The sequence below is a fragment of the Mastacembelus armatus genome, chromosome 17 (genome assembly GCF_900324485.2).
Source record: "Mastacembelus armatus chromosome 17, fMasArm1.2, whole genome shotgun sequence".
In the NCBI taxonomy this organism is placed as follows: Eukaryota; Metazoa; Chordata; class Actinopteri; order Synbranchiformes; family Mastacembelidae; genus Mastacembelus; species Mastacembelus armatus.
Window position 1 is genome coordinate 19,627,715 of NC_046649.1, and position 11,677 is coordinate 19,639,391.

The 11,677-nt window shown below is 39.2% G+C and overlaps 1 protein-coding gene across 8 annotated transcripts in view; it reads right to left on the reverse strand.

Moving 5' to 3' along the window:
* The window catches only part of piezo2b (piezo-type mechanosensitive ion channel component 2b), a 67,564-nt gene extending 61,652 nt beyond the window's left edge, over positions 1–5,912 (reverse strand). For 5 of the 8 annotated variants that reach the window (XM_026313541.1, XM_026313544.1, XM_026313538.1 and 2 more), the window contains exon 1: positions 5,301–5,912. In XM_026313541.1, coding sequence (XP_026169326.1) covers positions 5,301–5,364 — 64 coding nt within the window. In that variant the 5' untranslated portion in view covers positions 5,365–5,912. Of the gene's footprint in view, positions 1–4,026; positions 4,138–5,300 lie in introns of those variants that run through there. The other 3 variants (XM_026313536.1, XM_026313537.1, XM_026313542.1) reach the window with 3 other exon arrangements.
* Between the last annotated feature and the right edge of the window lie 5,765 nt (positions 5,913–11,677).

The following is an 11,677-nucleotide window of genomic DNA, read 5'->3' on the forward strand; positions in this document are numbered from 1 at the left end:
CTTCTGTGTCAGTGATGAAAGTTAAGGATATAAAGATAATCAGTCAAATGTTTCCTCAGTTCTTTAGTGTTTTAGTTGAAACCTTACAACATTTACTGTCCTCTATAGCTGCGATGTTCAGTCAAATAAAAAATAAGCACATAACTGATAACACATAACATTTACTGACCACAATTTCTCAATTTTTTTCCATTTCAGTAAACATCTTAGTTTTTTTTTCCAAAAGACATGAAGGGCAAAAACAGTTTCTGACATTTTACAGATCAAATGGTTCTTCATTTCATTAAGCAAATAGTAAGCAGATGAACTGATAATGGAATAATTGTTAACTGCAGCTCTAATCAGATTCAGTCAAGCTTGAATTTAATCAGCTGTGTCAGCGTTTAGGACGTGTCACTACACATTACACAATATCATGCAAGAGCACACACACACTGACCCTTTCCCAAACACTCCACCTACACATGCACATAGATGTACACAATCCATCCAAGGAAGTCTTTTGAGCTCATGATGAAAGTTAAAAAGCTTAAGTGCAAACATGACTTCCAAAAACCATTTATTGATGTATTGATCTGTGACAGTCCTCATTTCCCCGACTCAGACTGACCACCCTGCCCAATTGGGGCTTTTACCAGTTAAAAAGCTCACATCACCTGCTGACTGACAATCAGTTAACGCATCCAAAAGGAACCAGACTGTAGCAAATATTGACCCATTTCAACACTGAAGTCTATACATGAGGAACATTTTAGTCCTGAGCACAGCTGTAAAATCTGCTAATATACTATTTCACATAACAGTTCACAGTATCACAGTTTTTTTAAATATCAACAAAATATGTTAGAAGGTGAATACTTGCTTACATTTCTCTGAACATGTTTAGGTCAGGCGGTCATGCAGTAAGGGGCGGAGCACACAGTGACTTTGTATGAAGTGTGGACACAGAATCTGACCTCCCAAACTTCTCTTTGTGGTTGTTTCAACAAGGAACGAATTTACCATGTGATCAACTATGTAAGTTACCATCTAACAGGTCAGAGATCAGTGTGTCTGGTCAGCCCCTGGTGTTGAACTACAGAAAAATTACACTTAACCACTGAAAATGGTGCTTTATTTATCTTTGCACACTCAATAGACCTATTCATTGACATCTGACTCAGCTCTGACGTTTCCCATGCTGGAGCCCTGCCTCACGCGTTTCTCTGTGCTCATAGACAGACCAATGAAAAGCAGCAAACTTTAATAAATGTTATGGGGGCTGTCACCTCTGGGGAAAGCACAAACATCTGTGGACTATGTTTTAGGCTCACATATGCATGATTGCTGCACATGCCAGTCAGACCACAAATATAACAACATAAAAAAGGAGATTTTGTCTTTGTTTAGATGTTGTTCTGGGTTTTTTTTTTTTTTTTCTTTGCATTTACCTTTTGAAATGTTTGAAACAAGTAGGTGAAATAGTTTTGCAGCCTAAGCCTCTTGGGCAAATGAGGTGGGAATGACTCACAATCTTTCATTTTTGGTCTCACTCTGCAGCATTTCTATCTCCACCCACTTTTTTTTTTTTTTAACCTTTGTTAAATGTGATATTAAATAAACTTTAAAAATGCCTATTTTGCCCAAGTTGGCAGTCTGGATATTGCCCCTATTTTTCACCAGTTACAAATACAAATTAGTGCTTTTGTATCTGTACTGCATGGAGATAGCTATAATTTATCTGTATCTGCATGGCTTTGCTCCAGTTTCTAGCCTGCAGACACTTGACCGCAGTCTTCCTGACCATTTGCCTTCGCTGTATGACTCACCATCTGAGGATTTTTACACAGGGAATGAAAATAAACTGCTGTTGTTTTCAGACATCAGATTACTGCAAAAATCCCCATTCACGGGTGAATCAGGCTTTTGTCTCTCCCAATAAAAGCTATTATTACAGAAACACAAAAGCCTCAGCACAACAGAAGCAAACCGGCCTGAAATGTGGTCAGGACCAACTGACTTTAGAGTTTGAGCCCAAAAACATCAACGTGTGGTGATAGAAGATAAGGTGGTGCGGTGCCTGGCCAGGCTGAGCACGGGGAGATATCAGAGGAATTTAAACCACCCTGAAAAAAATAAAACCACATGAAGTCTATACTACTGTGCAGAGTTTACTGTTTTCATCAGAGCATTGGACACATGGAGCTGACTTTTTAAAAGTGAAAGCCAAGATGGCTGATAGATGTCAGACACCAATATTTAGACAGCAGATTGTAGACATTTAATGCAAATGTCTTTCTATCATTTGGCCTGTAAAACGTCAATAACTTATGAAAAATTGTCAGTAACAAGTACCTAGAGTTCAAGTTAATGTATTTAAATGTCTAATGTTAGTTTGATCCACCCATTGGTCTAAACCCTGAAAACATCAAACTATCACAGACCTGTCAGAAAATCAGTATATATTCATGTTTGATAAGCTGGAAATTAGGACTGCCAGTATTAGTTAGTCATTATTTTTTCAATTAATAGTCATAATTTTTCTGTAAAGTATGGATGCAGCTTTACAGGAAACTATACATCTGTGCCTCTAGACCACCATGATGGTTCCTACTGTGCTTGCTTCGAGACTTGTGATGCACCAGCGCAGCATCTGTGGAACGATGTGGTAGCAGAAATTGATTTTGTCTTATTAAATTAAAACTCAAAAACAGAAACAAGCATCATAGATCCAGTCATCCAGCAGACGTATCTGTATGTCCACTGCCATCTCTGTCTGTCCTTGCTCTGCAGCAACCTGCCCCCTGCACATTCAGTCAATCATTACAGTCACACAAGATGTTCTATATCAGAGCAGACATTTGGGAAAGTGCATGCTCATAACCATGTTCACACTCTAAACTCTGCCAGTAAACACATAAACAGCAGCCTGTTTGTTCAGTGAAACTGTAACTGTGTGCAAATGTGTGTCTGTGTGTCTGTGTGTGTGTGTGTGTGTGTGTGTGTGTGTGGTAGAGGGACTGTGTACACATGGGCACAGCAGTTCTGTCCTTTTCAATAGAGGTGCTGTCAGATGGCCAACAGGAAACACAGACTATGTAACGTCAGCAGACAAGTCTTTCACTAGGACATGGGAAAAGTGACGATCTGCAACGTATATTACACCACAGAACATATACGGTAAAGGTTATATAGGCGCTTGAAGGCAGATCACATCTGCTGTGCTGTTTATTCAGAACTTAGAGTCCAAAAAATACACTTTATTACTCTGTTTTACCATAAAACACATGACATCAAAACCAAAACTATTCAAATTTGGAGCAAATCGAGAGACAGAAATAAAACCTTAATGTGGTCCTAGCTGCAAGTGTCACAAATAATATTAAAAGAATCAATTAGTAGCAGACTTTTTGCTGATGGTTACTGATTTCCATCAGCTGCCTTCAGTAGTCAGAATGAAGGTAAGATTTCTGGCTAACAAAAACAGACAATGAAGACAGTTCAGCTGCAGACCAGGTGACAGTGATGACAGAAACGTCTTCTCTCATCCCTAACGCCGTCTGTTCCTGTATACGTTCTCCACTTTACATTTCCTTCATCCTGTCAGTTATTGTGTACAGCTGCAGTGAATGACAAGTGCTCATTTGCACTTTGAAAAAACATAAAATATTAAAGGTATGTTTACGATAAAAGGGAAGGCAATTCTTCTCTCCCTCACAACCGCATTATTAATTCATACTGTTAAAACGACTTTCCACGAATTAATGGAGACAATGCATGGCCTCACAATTGCTTTTGGAAATAAAGGGGGGTGCGTCGGGCTGTCAAGTGATGCATTATGGTGGTACTGAGTGGGTCTTATCTATAGAAAGCATGCTGTTAGCTTTAAAAGTACCTAAGCGTAATAAGTCTTACACAGACACCACAGTGGAACCTCAGTGGCAGTTAGATGCTAATCATTTTCACTTGTGGCCTACCACAGAATTACAGCTCAAAAGACAAAGTAAACTGCATTTAATAGAGTCTGCGTCCAAGGTATGAACATACCTCCGGTTTCTGCTCCACAGTCTGCATGACAGCATGGGTTTTCATCACTCGGTACATTTGAGTTCAAAATGAGGCTTTTCCAGTTTACTCGAAGCTGCTAAAAGTCACATCTAAGTTCAAATACGCTGCCAAACTTGAGGATGAGTCATCTTGTGAATCAGCAGGGCTGAAGAGTGACTCAAGCAGAAACATTTAATAACACTACGACAGCATCGCTTAAGTAGAGCCCTTCTCTTAACAATGTTACAAATGTAAATGAACCACAACACTCTAACAATGTCAGTATAAATGGTAATTAATAATATTAACACACACACAGAGGCATGTACTGAACGTCCAGCCAGCAGATAATCAATCAATAACACAGATATTTCATTAATAGCCATTAAGCAAATCTCAGAAACCACAATGGAAAACATATAAATTAGCAACAGCTTAAAAGCAAAGGAAGATGTGTATTTATTGCTCGTGCAGCACAGTGTGTGTGTGACCGAGCTGAAGTTTTAAGAGTCAACTAAAACAGATCAGAATAAAGCAGAATGGAAAGTCTGTGAGTCAGTGGTTAGTTAGTAGTTAGACAGTTAGTATGGCACACTGGAAACACACAAACTGAACTTCATAAACACACAAACACTATACGGTCTATGATGACTAAGGTTTGGCTTTAAGAGATGCTCACGGTGACTGGACACTGAGCTGTGACAGGTGAAGCACAGTGCTGGTAGACCTTCACTCTGGGTTATAATTTACGTAAAACAGCTGGTACATGAGTCTGTGCAGTGTATTTCTATTTGTCTGGGATCCGTTTTGAAGCACAGACCTCAGCAGTGAGGAGGAGATGAACTGTGACCTCTAGCATCATCAGCTCAATCACAAAGCATCATAAAAAAATTCATTACGTTTTCACACAACCATAAATATGACTGCAGCTCTAAGCATCCTACATACAAACACCTCATGTTCAGGTATGAGCTAGAAGACTTTTAATTAATGCGTCACTGAGATTTATCTTAGGAGGAAAATCAGAGAAAAAGAAATAAAAAAGAAACAAAATGTAAAAAATTCAAAATGTTTAAACCATTAAAACATTATATTCAAGTATAATGAACAGATTTCTAAGATATGAGTGAATCAACTTTACTATCGTTAGATCATCAGATATCATTAGGTAGAGGAAACGTAATTGATCACTCATTGGTCGTCCAGCTCCACATGGCGTACACGGCGCTATAGGTCCTTCAAGATGCGTAAAAAGTGATTTAAAAAACACTCACCAGCTGCAAGACACACTGGCAGCAGTAACCTAAAGACCAGCCCGCACACCACCTCAGAGGCCATGGCTCTGGCCAGCCCGTGTTGAATCCAGGTAAAAGTAGCCGGGGGTTGTCTCTCTAAGGTTTCTCTTGCATCCCAAACTCCTGCGCGCTGTCAAATCCCAGCTGGCACCAAACTGGTCCTCCAAACGGCCACATCAGCTCTCCCTGGTGACACCTGGACTCCGGTGGTTATTCCACAGTGAGAGACTGCGCATTTATCAAGGTTCACCACAGCAGGCATGTCACCGATAAGTAATGTCACCATCATAGTAAGTTTCTCGGATGCATTAAAGTCATGTTGACGCTGCACAAACTGGTTAGCGGACTCAGGTGCGCAAACAGCTGCGCTGGCACAGCGCGCAGAAATGCCGGAGAAAGGAGCCAACAAGTCCTCAAGTCCAATTAACCCCCTTTTTAAAAAAAAAATAAAAATACAAAAGCACATAAACGAGAAACGTGTTAAAACGTCAAATGACGCTACTTCTACTGTCAACACTGATACATTCACACTCACAACAGCCGATTAAAGCTACCCTTCTCCATTTGTCCCCTTGGTGAAATTTGACTTTCTGACTTCTGGTCTGGACGTTATTCGCTAACAGGAGGCTACAGGACGAGCCTGTGATTGACACCTTATCCAGCCAATCAGAAGTCTTTCTCCGGCACCCGGTTCAGCCTTCCGTGATAATTGGAAGCAAGAGGTGGGACGCGGAGACGGATGGAAATACCACAAGTATAAAATATCATTTGCACAGACCCACAAAGGTTTTGATTTATATTCTCATAGTTTGGTTTTTAATCCACAACTCTAAGTCATAAATGAAAATACACGAACACCTCAAGGAAAACCTGATGAATTTCGAGAGACTTTTCATCACATCCCTTCAGATCCGCTGTCCAGCTGTTTATTAGAGACAAACAGCGACGCCCACTGGTTTGAAAGCGGCCTACACACCAGCACGTCCTCAGTGTAATCCATGTTACCACAAACTAGGCCCGTCTCACTTCTCCTTCAGGGCAGGAACATTTATTTTACCAAAAATGTTTCGGATTCTTGAAATAATGACAAACGCTGCAGCACAGACATCTCTGATTAAATTTAATCCAATTGTCTGCGGAGTAAACAAGTGTTGCTCAAACCCAATGGGCTCAGGTCTGTTTATGAAAAAAACCAGATCCAAAACCCCCCTTTAATATGCTGGAGACACATAAGTTTGTTTGCGTCGTTGTGGACTTTATAAGACTGAACAGACAAACAGACCAACAGGCAGAGGGGTATTCTGGTGAGGGGGAGGGAAACCATTGTTTGTTCTTGTTTGTTTATTTCGATGATGGTGGAGAGGATGTTTCCCTCTTTCTCCAAAGTCCAGGTGAACTGAACCTGCTGTCAGAAAATCAGTTGAATAACATTTCACCATGTTTTTTTTAAGGTTTGATTCATTAACAAGAGACTGAAATGTAATAAATTTCAATAAAAGCTGTTCTTCAGCATATCACACACAACACTGTGTGATTTTATACTTCTCATTACTGTAAAGAGCATGAAAGAGGCAGTAATTAAGACATTTCCTGTGAATATCTACTACATTTAAGCCAAAATGGAGGCAGATGATTCGCTGTGACGACCCCTGAAGGGAGCAGCCGAAAGGAAAAGAAGAAGTGAAGAGAATATGGACATAGACAAACAATGCAAAGTGCTGTAATGTGGTTTCTCTTATTTCTTAGATCTCAAAAACTCTTAAAAGTCCACTTAAGGTGATTTATCAACCTAATAGAAGAGGCTGCATTTTAAGAACAAGCTGACCTCATGTTTACTTGCTGCGTATAGATAAAGAGGAGCAGCCAAGTTTTAACCGAAGCATTAACATATGATTAAAAACAATCAATCAAGCAAACTTTGATATGTTTATTGACTATATTGACAAGGAAATGACCCAAGCTGATGTTTTCTCTGAAGTGCATTAGGCAGGAGGGAAGCAAGGTATGATGGGATTCATCGGGACCGAGCCAAATGACCCTCCATGTGGAAAAGCCAGGGCACTTAAAACAGCAAAGGTCCTGCTTGTGATGTGATGAATAATCATTTGGCCTGTTCACCCAAATGGCTTCAGTTTATGAAAATACAAAAAATAAACAGCTAAATGCTGCTAAAGGAAAATCTGACTTTTAGACATCGAAGTGCTCGCTGCCAACTTCTGCCCTGAAGCTTCACCTTTCCCTGGAAGTCCAGGTCCCTGAACTGCAGCCAAGAATGATCAATAACCAACCTGAAAACATGTCAGTCCTTGATTTGTTTTTGTTGTTTGAAGTCTGGACCTGCTGATCTAACCCTTCAGACGAATGTGACTCTAAAGTAACATTTGTCTTTGATCCATTATTCATCCAATTCTTGAGAAGGGGTTATTGACAAAATCTCAGGAAAAATGGACACAGTTTTGTACAGTACACAGTGGAGGTTCAGGTCAGTTGCTCCTGATTAACCTGCCTCACGTTAATCTCAGACTTCTGGAAAATGCACCACAGATTATATGTTTTTAAGATTCAGTCCTAGCTGTTTGGAGTCCTGCGATCAGACTCACCCTGATGAATTCATACTGTGATAAAAATCAACAGCCAGATTTGCACAGAAGTGCTTTGAGTAAAACGCTAATGACAACATGCTCAAACAGTGTTTAAATGCAGATATGTTAGAAAGTATGTAATGTTTACCGATTTCATTATTTCAGTGTCAGCAGACTAACATCACCGAAGGCTTATGGTCTTGGCCTGACGATGATGCTAAAGCAAAAGTCAAAGGAAGACCAAGGTTTTACAACTCACCCTGAAAGGAAGACCAAGGTTTTACAACTCACCCTGAAAGGAAGACCAAGGTTCATGCCAATGGTTGTTAAGACACTGCAGTCAAACCACAACTGTCAAGCTAAAGCTAATGGTGCCACTAGAAGAAAAGTCTTAACCAAAGCTGTGGACTGATCAACTGATAAACTGGCAGGGCTAAAATAAATGAGATATTTTAATGTAAGGAAAAATGTCTTAACATGACAAATCTCCTGTGCACAACACAAGATCCATGAAGAAATCACTTCTCCAGTGTGGGAACTTGACTGGCCTGCACAGAGCCCTGGCCTATACAGTGCAGGCTTTATTTCTCTGACTTGTGAAGCTTATTTACAGCACATAACCTGCAGATACATGTTTTTTCTTAAATGTTGGAAAATTATATATTGATCATATATATGTATATATACATTTATATATATATATATATATATATATATATATTTTGCTGTATCTAAAATCTAACAGCAAAGAAATCCAGCCTAAAATATTTATATGAGCAGAGAAAAGCTTTCCAAAATAGGAATTTCTTCTGATTTGACTGAAGATCCTGTGCTGCCAGTCCCTAGCAGCATTCAGCACGACGAAGTGCAACAGAAGTGCAAATGAAATTAACGTCCAGATTGCTTCAGTATTGATCCACAAGTGAAATCCAAACTGTGTGCGTGTTTCACATTTACATGGATGCACTTTCCATACACTCTAAAGGTGCCTCTGCTTAAGTGGGCTTTTTAGTGTCTTTCTGCGGTGACTGCGGTCAGATGAGGAATCTCTTCAGGATTTTAAATAGATATATATCTGTGTACGTGGACATATATAAATGACCCTTTCACTGGTTTATTCTGTGATCTTTGCTGTCTGAACGTCTATATTGGTTAAACATACAAACACATGGTTAAAACAGAATGTTTGCTAATTATAGAAAAAAATGCAATAATATGCTCTTATTGCACTGTAATGTCTTAACATTTTATATAAAAGTTTGGAAATAAACAGTGAATAAAAAATTAATTATTAGAAAAAATACAAAAAATCTAACATTGTTGGCAGGTAATAGTTATTTTGAAACTATATTTCCGGGGAAATGTTAATATTTTTACTGATTTACATTTTATTTAATTTTACTTAATTGCTGGACTTGTTAGACATGAACATCTAGAGGAAGATTTAAATGTTGAATATATGAATTATGTTTTCTAGTGATACAAACACAAGTGCCATGAAACCATTTTAAAGACTTTAAGCCTACAAACCACAATAATAGCACAAATGTCTGGTGTTTACCACCATTTGAACTGGACACAATGGCCAGACTGCCCCAGACAACATGGCGGCGAGTGAGATGCATCTCCGGAGCTCTGAGTGTATTTATCTATGGATACTGATGAGCACATTAAATGTATGCACAAAACTGGATGGCAATCAATCCAATCGATCCTTGCTCAGGTGTGTCACTCGAAACCACTAAAGTCAGAGGACCACCAAAGTCAGTATCTATGGATGATGAGCGTGTGCTGTATAAAGCTTAGTAGGTGATATATGTTGAAATATTTTATAGGGAAAAAGAAATCTTGGATTTGAGGAGGAACTAAATGAAAAGTCAAGATATCCCCAAAAATACTGGGATTCATCCTTTGGGAACCAAACTGAATGTCTGTACAAAATTTAATGACTAATCATCTGATGGACAGTGCCAATTCCCAGAGCCAGGTTGGTAGCGTGGCTAAAACCCTCACATTTCAAATCTCACTATGAATTGCCATCACTTAAAATATCGTCATACAAACACTAACCACTGCATCAATTACAGACGTGACACATAACGTTTAGAAAGAAAAAGGACAAAGCTAAAATTATTTAACTGCAACGACAGCATGAAAGTCTTGCCATCAGTGTGGATGTAAGAGGCCAGTTTTAGAAGCTATTTTATCATTGCAAATTGAAAAAAAAGGTAATGGCATTCATTAACTAATGCCTGAAGGTCTGTTTAGTGGTGTCATCAGGGCGTCTATTATCTTAGCATTAGCCGGCAAGAAGATGCTTGTGTTAATGCACATACCCAGGATGTTGTCCTCATCATAAAGAACTGATATGTTGACAGATGTTTTTTTATTACCCCTGGGTTGTTTGTAACATTACATTACATCCTGAAAGATTTACAGCACTCAGATTGAAGGCCTGCCTTATGCTGTGGAGCCATGCATTATTGAGGAGTGTTTGTACTTCTGAATCCCAAAGCAGGGCAGAGCTTAGCTTTTAACACAACAATGATGACCTGAAAGGTCAAAGATCATCGGGACTTCATTCCCCCAGTCCTGCAGCAGACAACGGTCTCTGTGATTCATAAACAATGGACTTCTTCGAGGGAGTAGGCAGCGTCTGCTCTCAGAGAAAACACTGTGTACGCAGCTTGATAAGGAGGAAGATTGTGTCTGTTGTTAAAATGCAGTGGAGTTTTAGCTCATAAGACTCAGCTGCTGACTTTTCAGGGCAGAAATATAGTTGTTTACTCTGATACTATCTTAACTCACCAGGGTTAGGTTTGTTTGGTACATGTTTAAAATCAAGCCTGATGAATTATTTGAGGTTAGTGGCTCCTTCTGGGAACACTCAACCTTTTCCTTCATTAGCGTCACATATATCATAATTATCTGATGTTCACAGACATGATTCAGTATTTAGCCGACCGTGACGAAGTGCTGGCTACATTTTCAGCTTACAGACTTTACATGAGCCTCCCTCTCAAGGACCTTTGCTTCCTACAATTTCCAGAAATACTTCAGGATATATTGTAGTTGGAGTTATAGAAAAAGCTGAATAGGAGAAATAGTAATGAAAATGTAAAATATAATATGAAACACCTGCAATTTTTAAACAGTGTTAAAGTATTTTAGGACTTTCCATTGAAAGCAAGGAGAGGTAGGTTCTCACCAAAGACTTCTCAGTAGAAAAAAGTCAAACTGTCACTTTAATTTCCTTTTTGATTTTTGCCTTAATATCAGTCCAACCTTGTTCGGTCTCCAGCAAAAACCACCGAATTTATTCTTAGAGCCAAATTTCCACAGTTTTCGCTGACGTCAACACGAAGACCTTTTCCTCTTACAGCTCAACATCTTTGACACAAGCTGCTCGGCATCATCATCAGGAGACAGACCACAAACTGAAGATGGATTACACAACAAACGACAATGGGTGAGTGATTTATCTAGTGTTCCTGTTGAAGGTTCATTACGTTCCTAATGCACGTCTAATCTGATTCTAGTTTTAATCATGAAAAGCACAAACAATAGTGCTCCTGCTTCACTAAAACAGACCTGGATTGAAGCCGAGCCTCGTCCTGTCAAATAACCTTGTTAAGGGCTCCATATTATCCATGATAAGCCAACCAATCATCAGGTACTGCATTAGGTGTAATGTGATTGTAACTCAGAATATTATGTAAAAGTTTTGTGCTGCACCTGCAAAATCGCTGACACCAATTTTTATTTATAAGACAA